The sequence below is a fragment of the Halichoeres trimaculatus genome, unplaced genomic scaffold (genome assembly GCF_033239565.1).
Source record: "Halichoeres trimaculatus isolate MK-OKI-2021-1 unplaced genomic scaffold, fHalTri1.1 fHalTri1_scaffold_8, whole genome shotgun sequence".
NCBI classification, from domain to species: Eukaryota; Metazoa; Chordata; class Actinopteri; order Labriformes; family Labridae; genus Halichoeres; species Halichoeres trimaculatus.
This window is the reverse complement of record NW_027437186.1, coordinates 31,001,637-31,018,763: the sequence shown is the minus strand read 5'-3', so window position 1 is coordinate 31,018,763 and position 17,127 is coordinate 31,001,637. Positions and strand designations below refer to the sequence as shown.

Genomic DNA, 17,127 nt, shown 5'->3' with positions numbered 1-17,127 from the left:
CCAACCAAACTGTCATGTATCGCCTCACAGCTCCTAAAGAGCGCTTTGTATGGTCAGATTTACCCATAAATCTCAGCACAGTAAGAAAATCAGGAGTACTGCTACGCCTTTTAACGCTTCACCTACCTGCTTATCCTTGTCCTTGTCTTTGTCTTTAGCTTTCCCACTGCCGGACACCCGCGATGTGGTGACATCACGGGGGATGACAGAGATTTGATGCAGTGGCATGTTCATCCCAGCAGATCCAACCAGGGACGCTCACACACACACTTCCTGTCCCGCTGCCGGAGCAAAGGGCATGATGGTCTGAACTGTAATGCTGTGCCCACACTGCCCTGCAGGAAAACAAACAGAGGAGAAAGACAGACGTTTACTAAAGCACGACCATAAAGATACAAAGAACAAGCCCTCTTTAATGCTGTTGGATGCAGTGATCCTCTGTATCATCACACTTTACACCTGTGTAAAACAACTTTTCCATGTAGCATAAAAGTTTTTCTTTTACCGCGCAGACAAGCTGTGAACCCCTTATTGAAGAAATTGTTCCACATTTAACAACCTGCAGTGTCTCCATGAATATTTACATTTGTACAATGGTAAACGAGCCCTTTACTTGAAAACACAAGCACAAATGAGTGTGAAACATTTCCTTAACATTCACATAAACTGTAAAATGTCGCCTGGCTGTGAGTTTCAAACAACCCGCAGTGCTCGTATGTCATATTTGACTGATTTTCACAACAGACTTGTACACACGGGAAATGAGTTTGTCTCGATAATTACTTGTGCAACAAGAGCACATAAGAAACAGGGCTGCCAGGGTTAATGCATTAGTTGCTATGCAATTAAGGTCTAAAATTAATGCAGTTAAGTTTGTCCCTTTTGGCACTCTAAAGAAACACAGGCTACTGCTGATGGAAAGCAACACCAATGCACTTCTGAACAGCACAGCAAAAAATCCATGCAGCTCAGTTAACAGGTCCAAAGCAATATACAGTGGTACCTTGACTTACAAGTGTTCCAACTAATTAGATTTTTAAGATAAGAGCTGTCTCTTGGCTGAGTTTTAGCTTGGAGTTAAGAGCTAAAGTAAGGCTAACGAGCAAGCTTTGAATACCTGGTGCAGCGACGGCGAATGCCGCCCAGCATTCTGTATCTCACCCGTTTAAGTGGTTAGCTCGCAGTGGGAGCATCCAAGTTGTGCTTTCAACTAAACAACAGTGCTATTTAATGACACTTGTAAAACTTTTAAAATTAATTAATTTTAAAAATATTGAGAAAGGGAGGATAAAAAAGAGCTTATTGGACAAGTTTTTAATGAAAACACCTTCAGATGAAAGTGAGAAAACATGGTGAAAAGTTCAAAAATCAGCAACTGATATTTAGTTATTCAGTTCAGCCTCCTTCAGCATCTTTACATCGTCTGATCTCTAGGGTAAATACTGGACATTATACTTAATAAAACCAGATTATTGCAGTACTTTGTTGGTAACAGGTTGCTGGGCACCGCCCTGTTGGCTATGGCTGCCTTTTGCAGCAGCTCTCTCTTCTTTGTCCGTTTCTTGTAATTTTTTCATCTCTTTTTCGTCATCTTTGTATATGGAGTGGATCATTACTTTGTATGGCTCATTTGTCGGTCATGGACACCAAACTTTTTGTGGCTTCAGCAATATTTTTACTACTTTTGCTCCTGTGTTTGTCTGGAGATCAATCTTACATGTAACCATGGCTGCCTTGTTTGCATGTGAAATTAGTTGTTAGCAGCCTGTAGCATGTCAATGCTAACTGGTGCAATGCCTGATGATTTCCCACAAGGTGAGGAGAAGGAGGTGAGGACGACGTGCTGGTTCTCAGGTGTGAGCTAAGAAGTGACGACATCCACCTGCCCTTCCATCCATCGTTAGTGGGAACATAAGACCTATCTCCAATAAGATGGACGAGCTAGCTGTGCTTACCCAGCAACAGAGGGAATACCAGAAGGCAGAGTAGCATCATGCTATTCGCAGACATGACTTACAGAGCTAACATCAGACCCCACTGCCACATTGGAAGAACTTCACCTGCTGTGAGCAGACAGGATCCAGGAGACAGAGACTGAACAGACTGCTGAAGAAGCTCAGTCCTGGACCCTGTGGAGGTGGAGACTGGCTAAACTGGAGAATGATGGACAAGCTGTCATCATCTATTTTCTTATGGCCCTTTTTGCACTTTCTATACACGTTCTTACTTTTGTTTTCTTGATTGCTGCTGGGACTTCAATTTTGTTGTACTTGTTACAATGACAACAAAGTTCTATTCAATTCTACATTTTGTGTACATGTAACAAAAAATGGTGCTTCTTGGTGGGTCCAGAACAGATGAATGACATTTCAATTCATTTCAATGGGGAAAACTGAGTTGATAAACGAGTAATTGAATTTGGCCGAGCTCCGTCACAGAACCAATTAAACTCCTAAGTCAAGGCACCACTGCAGATTTTGTATAAAACGAAAGTAAAATGTCACCAAAGTACTTCATGTTTTAGCAATTACCAAAGTGACACCATGTGGAGATTTTGTCACTGTAGATTAAGCACTTAAATTTGGTTGCAGACCACACTGCTGTAGTGCTTTATGTGAATCAATAGTCTTATCAATAGAAATAAAAGAGAGGAAGTAAAAGAGAAATGCAAGGTAAAAAATGAAAATTAAAAAGACCGAGAACCACCACCAAATAAAGAAAACATCTGTAAAATAAAATAAGGAATTGATTAAAACAATTAAAAACAACAAAAGGAAAAGGTTTTGAGATCCTTCCCACAATACTGTCAAAGAAAAAAGTTAAATAAAAAATAAAAGCAGCATTTTGAGGGTGATACAACATGTGATTCATTGGAAATGACTGTACAAATCCTGCAATTAATGACTGAACTTTAAATATTAATCGTTTCTTACTGGTTCAAGAGGTAGTTAAGAAAAAACCCAGAGACTAATAAAAGCAGGCCCTGAATAATTTCTCAAAGCTGACCGACAGTAGAGTGCAGGCAGCTTTGGCTTTCTCTCAAACCTCCACAGACACAGTTGTCTCTTGTGATTTCCCACAGCAGAGCAGAAAATTTGTCTCTGAATAGCTCAAGCTGAAGTGTAATAAATTATCACAGAACGGATCCCAGAGGTGTCGTTCGTCAGTAAAGAGTTGTGAAGGAATTCGATTTTTTAACTAAAACCAAAAGATGTAACAGCAGCAGACAGAGAGAGGGAACCGAGTTGTGTTTTCTCAGATAAATTCAGACAGGGTGAGGAGAGCAGCAGCAGCACTGTGAGTCAACTGCCACTGACAACAATTAAGCTCCTTCTCACCACTGGAACATGTGTGTCAATCTCCTCACCCCTTGTGGAGTAAACTCTCAGGCTCTGCAGTTAAGAAATGACAGGATTAAGAAACCAGAAACAGCTATCAGGGTGATGGGAGGTCAGAGGGATGGCAGGGATCAGAAACCTGCAGTGAGGGCTGTTAGGCGGCTGATGTCAGGGGGTTTGAGGCCGCCATTCAAAGGTTAACTGAGGAGATGTTTCAGAGACGGTCAGCTCAGGCCAATCTGTCACTGACGCTGCAACGCCTCTGATAAGTGTTTCACAAGGTGATGATGATTACACTCATATCAACTCAGAAACACACACTTCTTGATCAGCAGTGTGCAGCCTCTGCCCTCGATTCATTCTCTAAATGTTTCCCCAGTTTTTATTCGTTGATCGCCATCATCCACTTAAGGTTTCAATCGATGGCAAAATCTAAACTATGATACAACAAACTGCACATTTACTTTTTACTCTCAATGTTGGCCACTGCTTTGAGTTTGAGAAAAGATGATGTATGCTGTTTACTTTCTTACACGGAGAGACTCAGAGTGACTTCTATTGATGTGAGCTGAATAAAAGTCCTTGATGGTATCTTTAGATCACCTGATATATCACCCTGCAGCCAGTCACACTCTGAGCCAACAAAGACTATTCTCTCCACTATCATATCAATCTATCAATCTACTATATGGTTTTAAACTTGCAAATAGCCATGCTAAATCCTAAAAAAAATCAAATATTTTATTTGTTGTTCTTTAATTATTATTGTTTTTTACCATGTATCTTGTATTTTGTTGCATGCTCTTGTAAAAGACAGTTTTCATCTGAATAGGTTTCTGTGTTGGATGAATACAAGTTACATAAAAATAACAATGACATGCTTACATCACAGTTGTTATAACCCAAGAAAAATACTCACAGATCTCTAATGTGAAATTTGTTGGGAGTCTGAATCAAATACATTCTCACCTTCTCAAAATAATTGCCCGAGTCATTTCTTCAAGTTTTTTTCAGAAAACACAAAAAACGGAATCATAGGTCAAAAGGAGTTGATTCAGGCAAAAAAAAACAAAAACTTTTGCAGTTATCTTGAGAAGGTGAATGTATGGTTTATTATTGATCTGGGAAACTAAGGGTGTTGTCACACTGACCATCTGAGCCATGCTGTACTCAAGCATAAATACCTCCCCGCAGTGCCGCAAACGCATGGCCCACCTACGCCATCGTGAAGCGTCTGACACAGCCTTCTAACACCTTGCTATTAATTAAACTGATTATCGATTATCAAGATTAACGGACTTGACTTTAGGGTTCAAGTGTGCTTAAGCTTGGTTACGGATTGCCAGTGTGACTGCACCTTAAAACTGTTAGGAATGTTCTGCAATACTCCTTATGATGACTTTTTTCCTCAACCATTGTTCTTGTTAGACAAAATGATAGCTGTAACTGTATTTCTATCAAGTAATTTTCAAGATTTTTCCATATAATAAAAAGACGACTACATGGCACAATAAGTGTGCGATGTTGACATTGAAGTTTAGTGATTGGAAGTCAGTACAGTCAGTACAGTCAGTACAGTCTAGGTTGTGTGCCCTATGAGGTTAGCTCACAAAGCAGGTGGCCCGAGCTCAAACCCAAACTGTGGGACCCTTCCCACATGTGACTTCCTACTTTCGCACTATTTCCTGCTCTATCCACAGTCTTGTACTTGCTAATTCACAGAGATGGCAAAAGTACCCGGTTTCCTTACTTGAGTGGGAGTAAAATACTTATGTAAAACAATGGCTTCAGTAAAAGTAAAAAGTCCTGATCCAAATATTTCCTTGAGTAAAAGTTAGAGCCCGACCGATATGGGATTTTTGGGGCCGATGCCGATGCCGATACAGGGGGCAAAAAAAAGCCGGTATCCAATATATCGGCTGATATCCGATATATCGGCTGATATCCAATATATATCGGCTGATATATATAATAAATTCATTCATATACACGGGATATATACTGTATATAATCACAAATCATTATAATACCCATATGATTCAAGACAGAGACAGAACACTATTAAATTAAAACAAGGAACTTAAATTTTAAAACTGTCAACATAAGAACTGTAGTGTAAACCAATGATAAATAAGAACAAGCTGTAAACACAATAATAAATAAAGAAGTCAAACTTTAAACACAGTAAGTATAAAAATAAATTAAAAATGTAAACACACAATGAGCAACTTAAACGACGTTAAAATGCCATATTATAGTCTTACATTAGATAATAGTGGACGTGTGAATTAACAGTAGCATTTATCTCTGTTTATCTCACAAAAAAGCTTTCTTAAATAAGACCATGGGTGCTTCTCCTGTCGCTGTGTGGGACCCTCACTGTTGTCCATTCCCTGCTGCTGCTTGAACGTTATTGGTGTCACATGTGTGGGCAGAGTGGCAGACCTGTAACTGGTATTCTGGTAGCAAAAAAACAAAAAATATACAGGCCCAGGCTTTTTAAGTAACAAGCCCTTGGAAAGTGTAAGGAGTAGAAAATACTGCTATTGATGTTGAAAATGTAATTGAGTCAAAGTAAAAAGTTGTCAGAGAAATAAATTCTTCTAAAAGTACAAAGTACCTGAAAAATCTACTTAAGTACAGTAATGAAGCGTTTGTACTTCGTTACTTGCCATCTCAATTCATAAAATTCAAATTAAGTAACTAAAGTTTTAGATAAATATAATGAGGAGAGCAGTTTTAAAAAATGACAAAAAAGGAGGAACAAAGAAGACTGTATGCACGTCCATGATATGTTGAGGCCAGCATGAAGCCAATATGCAGTTTTCAGGCTGCTTGTTTCTGATAGGTCTTAGTTTCACTGTAATAGTGACTGTGATGCACTGTATCCTACCTAAAGCTGCAAAGTATGAGTTATGACTAATAATTAGCTTGAAAATATGTGATGAATCTTTTGACTGAAGCAGATTTTAGGGTGAGCGATGCCAAAAACAGCCATTTCATCATTCACCTCGATGAAATTCAGTAAAGAATTGACTTTTCAACCAGTATTTTAATCTTTTTTTTTTTTTACGGTAGCTTCAGTCACTTGTTAAAAGATGTTTTTACTGAAAAATGTTGACTGGGTGTCTGAATAAACTGTGCAGTCACAAACTGTTCACCTGGGTCATCCGGTTGTTTTTATGTCTCTTTTTGTCTCTGATGATAAAGGAAAACGAAAGTTCATGCAGTTTCAAAGTCAAGGTGTGTAATATTGTGCACAGAAGGAGCTTACCAAAGACTGACATTTTCTTCTAAATCACACGGCAGCAAAAACGCTGTGTGTGTGAGAGAGTGTGTGTTTGTTTGTGAACACAAAGGAGGTTACACAGCACACTCATCCAGAGGGAAAGAAAAACTAAATATACCATTTATATTTGACGATTCAGCTCTGGATTCCTGCCTGAGGCGCTGTGCCCTTCTCTGTACGCAGAGGTCAGCATGCAAAAAAGACTTATCTTTAATTCTCTCTCTGATGTTCAACCCCAACATGAACCTGCATTTTCCATTTTTTAAAAGCCTGTTGAGACGCTGCTGTTGCTGCATGTGTTGGCTGCAAATTGTTTTTCGTCTGCACGCCTTGTTTCTTTCCTTGCGAAGACATCAGGCTTGATTATGTTATGAGTCAAGTGGATTTTGTGACTTGAATGCAAGAGCTGTGAAGTAATCTAATCCCTTTTTGTAATTTTATCTGTATAATGAGCCGTTATGTGACCTCGTGCTGAGTGAGTGAGGGGAATCAATCAGTTTGATGCAAACGGGCGTGTTTCGTGGAGTCAATAAGAAGCTGAAAAAGAAGGAGGATCAAAGTCAGCCACATGGTTTAATCATTAAAGCTCCAGTGTTTCAGTCAGAAATGTCAGTAATAACGACAAAGCTGTAATTCACGAGTCATTACTTAAACTGTGTCGGAAGTGCAAAGGAGAATAAAGACAATACATCACAGTCATATTTGTGCACTACTTTTTCAGAGCTGTGGCTTCTCTCAAATGTTTTTTTTCCTGCAGTCCAATGAAACAACCGACAACATCCATCACTGCAGCCACAACAGAGACCACTGCTGCACCAGCGAGCTCGTTACTGTGCACTCAAAGAATAACAACTGCAGTAAAATCCTCCACTCCATTCTTAATTGGCGTTGTATTTTCAAGCATGAGGTCCTTGTTGAGCTGAAGGAGTGTACTAATGGGTCGAGAGGCGTGCTGGATGGACAGTGGAGCTTATACTACACCACGCACACGCAGATCAGCAATACAGAGGGAATATTTTTAGGATTAATTAGCTAAACTCAATCTGTCACTCAAGTGGTTGGGAGGTCTTTTGGATGTGTAATCAGGCCACTTACAGTGTCCATCCTCTGGGCTGTCTGCCAGCCAAAGAGTTCACTGTAACAATATTCAGAGCTAAAAGTCCTGCAGCTCTTATACCAATCACAGACCTCCCATGGCTCAATTTTGATGATGCCCTGTTGCTATGGAAACAGCTCCAGGGGTCAGTTAGAGCCGTTAAGGAGACAATCATTTCGGAAAACAGTTGCTCTTCAAACAAGAAACAAGCAAAGCTGGAGTGAAAATGATGTTTAACAGTGTGTTCTGTAAAACGTTATCTAACTCAGTCTGACGGACTCAAGTTCCTCTTTTCACTTTATTTATCAAACCTCACACTGTGTTGTCAGTGGTTTGAGGTATTTGTTTGCTTCTTGTCTGCCTTGCACAGTTATTCTCAGTTAACATGAAGCCACTGCCCCTTTAACTCCACCAAACACTCAACAGCCTCGACTGATACTTCTGCACAACCAAAAAACTCAAACCAGACCAGCAAACAGATCGAAATTTCTCACTCCAACTCTAAAGGTGTTTGATTAGGAAGCAAAACAACTTCTTTCTGCTGGTGATATGTACACACTAATGCCATTGCTTGGCTCTTCAAATCCCCCAGAGGAGCTCCTGTTTATCTGGTTCTAGCAGGTCTCAGCTTCACTGTTAACAGTCAGTTACACAGGAGCTTCAGCCTTGCTCACTTTACCGCACTGGATCAGGAAACGGAACCAGTTTTCTTATGGTAAATCTGCATTACACAGGCTGCCAAAACAACAACTGCACATGTGAGATTCTTTGAAAAGAAAAAATGCAAGTTCTCTTGAGTCAGTCCTCAAGAGGAGATGAAAACAACTTTCAAACTTTTGAATGGAGGTCACCTCAACTTTTTTCTTGTTGCATTCCAGGGCGTCGAGAAATCCTGACCAATATATATTTACATACCTGATTAGCTTTGGGAAGGGTGTCAGTTAAAACTTTTGATCTAGGAATGTTAGTCATACTTGTTCCATCTTGCTTTTCTCTGGATACAGATTTTTTTTCTTATATACTTGCAAAATTAGTCAATAACACTCAGAACATTTACAGAAAAACACTTCTTAAACTACAGTCACGTCCTGCATTAACAGATTCTACATGTGGATGTTAAGTTTGGTGTGACTTTCTCTTAATACATCTCATCTTGGCGCCTGTCCGGAGTACAAATATGAACATAAACCAGTTTTCTTGGGTTTACTTGAAATTAACAGATCTTACATGTTAGCCAAAACAGCAACATTGTTTTTCATTGCTCTTAGAATTAAAAATGTAAGCTTAGCGTACAGATTGTATGAAATAAAAAGCTTAAAGGTAGGGTCTGCAGGATTTATCTAGAAAAATAAAATGTCAACTTTTACAGGAATAATTGTGCTCAATCATTTCCCATGGGCTTCTATACATATGTGTCAGTGTCTGTGTCTGCCTTAACCGCTCCTCTACCTGTATGTTGATATTTTGGTTGAGTTGGGACGCTTCTGGGCATGGTTACATCAGCTAACCAAAGAGCGCCCAGTACACAAGTGACTGTGTGTTGATGAACGTGAGTAGAAGCTAATCAGAACAGCTTCAGAACAGCGGACGTAGCACAGAGGAGAAAAGACACAACCAAAGCAAAAACGTCAAACAGATAAAACTTTTTTCCTAAACGAGGGTGAAGCTTGGCTCGACTCGCTTTCAGGAACTTGGAGAGCAACTTGGGAAGAAGAGCGACGCAAGCTGGCTTTCTGCTGAGCAGGTATAAAATGGGATGCTACAGGTCGTTGCTGGGCTAGTGAGTGTATTGACATAGTCACGGTCGGAGGCTGTGGGTGTGCACTGCTGCTGGCACTGATCCAAGGAGGAGGAGCTTGGTTTGAATGTTGTGTTTACTAACAAGTAATGACAATTCCTGCAGACCCTACCTTTAACCAAAACGCTGAAATAGCCAGCGGAAAAAATCAGATTGGAACTTACACAGGAAGAGAGATGCAGGATTTTAAGGATTCAAACTCAACCTGTTATCACCCATCCTCTAGGAAAGATGTGTCTTTGTTGAAGCTTTTTTTGTAGATAGCTGTGATTCAGTACGAACATTGTAAACAACTGAATTATTTATTAGTGTTACCTTTACCACTAACTGTATGTTGATGATAAGACATTACAGGAAATGCTTTTAATTTGTTATTCACCCTGAGGTGCCTGTTTGTGGTTTCAGCATGCGTTGCATGTACTGAGGTCCCTGAAGTCCTTGTAGCAGCAGTCACTGTTTCGGCTCTCAAGCCTCAACCCTTCTTCCCTCCTTTTCTGTCTCTCTTTAGCCTTTTTATCTGGTTAATATTAAAAACAAGCCTGACAAAATATCTTAAAACATGAAGGAGTTGAAAACAACTGACACAATTTACCCTGCAAATGTGAAATCTGAAAGAAAGAGTTGAAGAAAAATAAAGATGTGTCTTTCTCTTGCTTCCAAAACCTTTCCTCAAATCATCCACATCAAAATCTTGGCAACAGCAGACGTTCCAAATTTGCAGCCAAACTGAAGTCTCTCAAAAACCAAGAGTTCAGCCGCGCTCTGCAGCTCCTCCCTCCTCTGCTCCTGCAGCAGGTAAATCACAGTCCTGTCTCCTCCATGTTCTGCTCAGCTGAGCTCTGCTGTTATTCTGTGAGCACAGAGGCCCCTGTGTGTCCCTGCTGTCAGATCAGACCTGAGATATGGCCGAGAGCCCGCTTCCCTGCTTCTGATGAGCAACCAGGCGGAAAAACTCGGCCGTGTATCAATCAATCGTCCCATCACTGTACTACTGCTTCAGTCTATATTTTAAAAAGGTGTCTTCCCAGCAGGGTTAGTGAATTATGAAAGACATAAAACATCTCAGGGATTGAGGGCAGTAATAATGTGGAGTGTCAAAGAAATAACATTTAGATCCCAAGTGAGTTCAATCCATGAATTTTGCAGCCTCATAATAAAAACAAGTTTGTACTCCTCTTTATGTGCAACTTTCCGGGTGAAAACCACGAATAAAGACGTGACTGTTGTACGCATCATTAAGACCTTTCTCATCATTCTCCAAAGAAATGTATTCAGCGCTCATTTCCCAGGTACAACATGTTGCCTGAAAATGTCATCACCGGCTTTGATTGCTATTCCGTCGAGGGATGTGTGACTGCATCGCTGCATCCTGATGTAGGACGTAAAAATACACCTGCTGAAAGGTACAAGGCAGGGAGATAAGAGGGCATTTCATCATGGCACGGATCCTATAGCTCTGTTGGCAGCAGAGACTGGACTTGAAGCCCTGCCAGGGCTCTCACTCTCACAGACTAACAGAGCTTCTTCTGCAGTTTCACTTCTCACACACTTGCAGGGCAAATTTAGCAACGCTGTTCTTTCAAACTTGCAGAAACTGAGAAACAACTTTTCCCATAAAAGCGTTCGATGATTTAACAGTTACTGGCTCTGAGTACAATCCATAACAGGGTTTAATCATCATAATGCTTCTTTTTTTAGCTTGTAAAATGTGAAGCTGCATATTTTTCAGCACCGATATGAATACTGCTTCTTCCCCTCTTCCTCCTAAATGCTCTGTATGCAAGATTAATCAAAAGCATCTATGATATCTGAGTTCCATTTAACTACATGCTAATGAGTCCCAGTTTGGGTGTGATTAAGTGTGCGGTTGGGGAAGTGATCTCTGAATAGAAATTCAGGATGAACAGGCCTCTCCGTTGGGAAAATTTGAGAGCTGATGCTCTGAAACAACATAAGAATAATTACAGTACGCCTACATTATCCAAAGTGACCTTCGCTTTTTAAAGACTCTTTCTGCACAAAGAAACAAAAAGAGAAAATGCAGATTAAAGGGTGTATACGCTCACTAAACAACAGCCTGTGAGACTCTCTTCCCCTTTGTTAAATCTCAGTTCTCTCAAAGAGAGAAAGGAGGATCTAATTCACTTACAGTAAATGTTTCAGTTTCAGCGCTGCCACCAGAATAGAAACCGTGACTCTGCCGTGGAAACACAGAAGTGGGCCATTCAAAGTTCAGTTAAATACTGTGACACAGTTCCCCAGCTTAGTGAGCTGACGTGCAGAGACTCTGATGCCAGACGCTTGAAGGAATCAGTGAACTACCTTCAACCTTCCCCTCAACATTCATTTCCCAAGAGGCCCCCAACACGAGAGCCGTCATTCTTGTAATTCCATTTTAAGTCACTTGAAATGTACTCAATCTGTCAGAAACACAGTGCAAGAAGTCGTTCTGTATCAGCAGCAGCTGTGTGCTGGACTTTCTGCACGACTTCCAGGAAGATACTGTTTGTTAGGCAAAGAAATATTACGCAATGCACCATTGAAAAACCCCAACTTATCACATCTAGGCATTTCCATGTGTATAAAGAATGGTTCTGTGTTGTCTTTTAGTTTTTCGGTTTGTCTTTGACTATTTTTGTGTCTTTGGCCCTCATCAGGACCAGTGTGATGAAGACAGTAGCCTCAGTACAATAGTCTCCTGCTTCAACAACTAACTAAATTGCTGCCCTTATGATTTGGTTGTTCATGAGTTTTAATAAGTTTTAGAAAAACAGCAATGTAATTTTTCCCACCTCTGGAGGAGACTCACATAAATCATATCATTAAAAATGGGTTATCAGCTACATTGCATTTATGTACCCCTAGAAACTAAAATGTGAAAGGATAATATGTGTGAGAGTTGAAATAAAGCTACTGTTTAAAATGTTAGCTTTTAGCATTTATCTACAGATGATGACACAAATTGAGAAATATAAGACATGTGCCAATAATTAACCGCTACGCTTATTTATTTAGTTTGATCCACTCTTGAGGAACACTGTGCTACATTAGGTGTTGTCCTGATTAGGAATGGGTACTGAATTAGGTACTTTTATAGGTACCGAATTCTGTAAAAAGTACCAGATACAGATTCATTTAAAATCAAAAGGTACCATGTTTAGGTACCTAAATGCATCCTTATGACAGTGAAGAAGTGGAAGAGAGGGCGATTTTCCATGCAGGCCATGAACACAGCATTGCAAGGTTATACATTGAAGAATAAATTTGTTAAATTAAAAATGTTTTATATCTAATAATTACATAAATTGATATTTTATACCACATAAACACAAAAAGGTACTGTAAATTGGTACCATTGAGTACCAGTACCAATTGCCAGGTACCGGGCATTGGTACCATATTGTTTCAAATGTGAAAGGTACGCATCCCTAGTCCTGATTGCAAATTTTTATGCTTTCTGAAGCAACACAAAGTACATTTTTCTGATGTGCAGTTGTGACTGGATTAAGTGAAGTCTGTGTTAAACTTCCTTGGGTCCCCCCAGTTCTTCAAAATCATGATTCTCTTCAAAAGAAAGACTAGATATTTTCTTTATCACATGGATTACGCTGCTGGACATCATGCCACATCACAGAAATCAGTCATGGCCTTGCTTGTAATGTTTTTTTTTTCCTTTCTTGTCTTAGAAAAAATACCAGTGACTATATACACAACAACGTAATAAGTACAAGTTACATGAGACACCTGTTTACAGCCTTTATAATGCAAATAAGAAAGTCATGGATTGTTGGTGAAGTTTGTTAATGTTATGTGTGTGTTTGTAGGGCATGCTGCTATTTTTGTTTGGTGCCAATCATATCCCTGATAAACAGTTGATGTTTCTTTCCTTCAATTATTTTTACATCAGAAAGATTAGATAAACCAACTTCTGTTCGAAACCTTCCCAGCTGAGTTGAGCGTATCTACAGAAACAACCTTGTCTTTTAACTATGTTAAATTAATAAATAGATAAATAAGTAAATAAATCATGAAACAGATAAATCGTTAATTATAACCAAGCTGAAATACTCCATCAGTCATGATATTATTCTGAGGCCTCATCACCCAGCACTTCTCCGTGTAACATGGTTAAAGTCTCACTTTTTATTTTCTTTATAATTATGTCCAACAATTTAACTTCCTGTTTCTTATAATTACAAAAACTATGCTTGTGTACATATGTGTCTGTGTTGTAGAGTCTCTTTAAGTTCTGTATTAAGTGTTTCTATGTGCAGCCCTGTTTTCCTGTCAGTTTCTTCTTTGTTGGTGTCTTGTTTTTTATATTAGGTTTGACTCCTGTCCTCTCTCCTTTTCTGTGTCATCTTTGGGGAGTGGTAGGTGCCTGATAATCAGCCTTGTGTCTTTTTAGATCTATTTCTTTATTTTTGTGCCCATTTTTGTATATGATGTGTAAAATGTTTTTATTGTCTAAATTTTATTTTTATTTAGTTGCTATGTTATTTTGAATTACTTTGGATGTCCACATGCTTAGTGCTAGCTAATGTTTGGTGATGCTAAGACGTACTTTTATCTGTGCAAGAGCCAAGAGGGGTTGCATTTGTTTCCTTGTATGAAGTTAAAAGAGACTCTTTCTGTGTCATGCAGAAAATAAATATTGAGAGAGAGAAGGATCCTGTGTTGGTCATCTTGTGCCAAATAAAAACAGCGCAGAGTCACATTCAGACCCAGAACATGGCATTAGGACTTATGCAGTCCACTAATGTCTTTGGTTTTAAGATGCAAATATATAAAGCGTAACATTTTCATGATGAGAGGTCAAATTCAGATTTTAAATTACTAACTTGTGCCATAACTTTGGTTCCCAAGAATCACTTTTCTAATTTGATGCCTCAATATCTTCCTGCTCCCTTTATCAACAGATAATGACGTACAAAGGTGACAGGTCCTATTTTTGGGACTGGCCTTATCAGCTTTACCATTTTAAATGTTAAACACTGCCAGCAGCAGGTTGTATAAACTGTAGCCTCTAGCTGACTAAGAGCTAGTACCTCACCCAGGGGCCAAACTGAAATTTTGGGTTTGGATCGTTGTGATGATTTAAGAGGCTGCTTTGGCTCAGCGGTACCACCGGTCTTAAAACCTGAACACCGGCATCATATCCAACTCCATCTCAAACTGTCAAAGTATCCTTAAGCAAGCTGCAGGAGCCCAATTTACCCCTTCAGGATCAGCCTGCAGTGTTACAATGCGTGTGAATGATTGCTCTACATATAACTAGCTTTTACATGCATGTGTGTGATGAGTATAGAATACCATAAGAGGAGAGATGACCAGAAATGTGCAACATTAGTAAAATAAATTTCTATTTAGTTTTTTTTATGTCAATAGTGATTATTGTTTCAGTATTCAACACAAATTAACAGGTATAAAAGTGGCTCATCAACATTTAATTGGCAAGAGACCGTGCAGGAGAACAGGTGTAGCACTGCTACAGCAGGTGTGCAGCAAAGAGGAACTTGGAGTTTTGTTTCTGAGAAAACTGAAGCTTTACTGTCCAGAGGGAAATTATTTCCTCCTTGTCAACTTCACAAGCTGTAGTGACAAGGCAAAAAAAAAAAAATTATAATACCCATAAGTATGAGTCAAAAATAACTTACACCATGCGTGACTGACTAGGAGAGGACTTAATAAGAGTTTGGACGAGACGGCTTTCAATTTATATTCATCGCGTGTGATAGGAAGATAGGAAAAAAAAAGTTAATTTATGAGAGCTGAATTCCCTGGAAGAGCAGAATAAAAGAATAATATGTGGAGAGAAAAGTGCAAACACATCAAAAACACAGAGTATAGAGACAGGAAGTGAAATTGTTAGACAGGGCAGTCACTTAAAATGAAGACAAGCTCCACAAAACACACACACATAAGCACACACACAGAGCGTACAGCTTCTGTAACTCGCTGCAAGAGCTGCCACAGAAAAAAGGAACTCGGAGAGGAGGCAAAGTCTCTAAACTTTATTTTCTGCACAGATTTGAATAGAAACCTCAACCACATCTCCTTATCTGAAGGTTTTTAAAGTCTGCACATGAAGTCCAGATCATAACATCTCCCAAACAGCCTGTAGCTGAAGGATGCTCATGTGGATGTATGAGGAAGCACTCCTAAACCTGGAAACTCGAGTGCACAAACACACTCAGGCACTGATTTACTTTCCCTTTCAAGATTGAAGCCAAAGCTGACATTCATAATAAGCTTATGATAGCCTGAGCGAGCAGATTCAGGCTCTGGATGTTGATGAACACTTGCTGCATTTGACAGTACAGCTCACTTGTGAACTTTTTTGTGACTCTGGTCCAAGGAATAAAAAATAATGATACCTTTCAGCAGCACAGAACAGAGGCATGAAAGTGAAAATTGGCTTTTATTCCTAAAGTACACTTTCAGGAGCGCTGAAATCTGGACATTTACAGCTTGTTTTTTTGTTAACACAGCTTTGAGTAATGTTGGCTGGTGTTGATGAGGATGTTGGGAAAAGTCGTATGGACGCCTGCTATCAGTTTTAATGAGGCACTGCCAAATCTGGGAGATGCAGCAGCAGGTGAAGGACAACACTGCGAGACTTATGTTCATGATTACATGAAAACACCAGCGTGGTGTAAATCCTATCACTTATAGTGAACTCAGTCTGTTTAGAAAATGTGTTGTTGAGATTTGCTATAGGGGCAAAGCGCAAGGCAATCAAATGCTTATATGTTATTTCTTAACCTAAACAAGGAAGGTGAAACATTAAAATGGACAAAATTTCCTGGTACTGACAAAGTTGGATGTGTCTTTTGAACAATTTAGCCAAAATATGAAATAGTACAAGGTAATCACCGGGGTTAATTAAAGTGTACACACCCCCTTTCGCCACAGCGGCAATATCAAAGTGGAAGATCTCATTAGCTGGTGAATAAATGAGCCTGTTTTTCTATGACAGCTATCACAAAAGGCTTCACATTAAAGTGTGTATCAGCATTTGCACACAGACGTTGTGTTTGCTGAAAAACAGATCACCTCAGAGTTGTCTAATGCTTTTCGAAACCAAATCATGGTCAGTTTTTTTTTGGTTTTAAGAGATCAAACTTTGACGAAAACAACTCCTAAGTTTGTCTTAACATATGCACAAAACTCCAAATGCTGTATGTGTGAAGAAAACAGACAAAGTTTTTCCCTGACTTTCCCCAGAAGTGTTCCTGCCAGCGCCTTAGTTAGATTTTGGTGTGAAGTCAGAGTGGGCTGCGAGAAATATCTGGAGAAATTCACCATGAGAAAGTGGATGGGTGATGATGTTTATTTCATATAAGCTCTGTGAACCCTGCAGAGCAACTCATAACAAGATGAATAACATCATCCATGGGTGAAGAAGTAGAAACATTTGCAAGATGAGAACAGCAAAGGTGTCTGCACAGCTCTCTGTAAATAATCTAAGGATACAAACTGAGCACAAAAAGTTAGGAACATTTGTGGGTGCTGATCAGACACCTCATTTTTAGTACATGAGGGAACCAGTAGATTAAAATAAGAGTCAACAGCAAAATAAGCTGTTGGACATTGTCATAGAAGA

The 17,127-nt window shown here is 39.4% G+C and overlaps 1 protein-coding gene across 3 annotated transcripts in view; it reads right to left on the bottom strand.

Moving 5' to 3' along the window:
• Window positions 1–17,127, bottom strand: part of marchf8 (membrane-associated ring finger (C3HC4) 8) — a 136,011-nt gene that overhangs the window by 99,880 nt on the left and 19,004 nt on the right. For all 3 annotated transcript variants that reach the window (XM_074675666.1, XM_074675668.1, XM_074675667.1), the window contains exon 2: window positions 127–335. In XM_074675666.1, coding sequence (XP_074531767.1) covers window positions 127–234 — 108 coding nt within the window. In that variant the 5' untranslated portion in view covers window positions 235–335. The remainder of the gene's footprint in view (window positions 1–126; window positions 336–17,127) is intronic.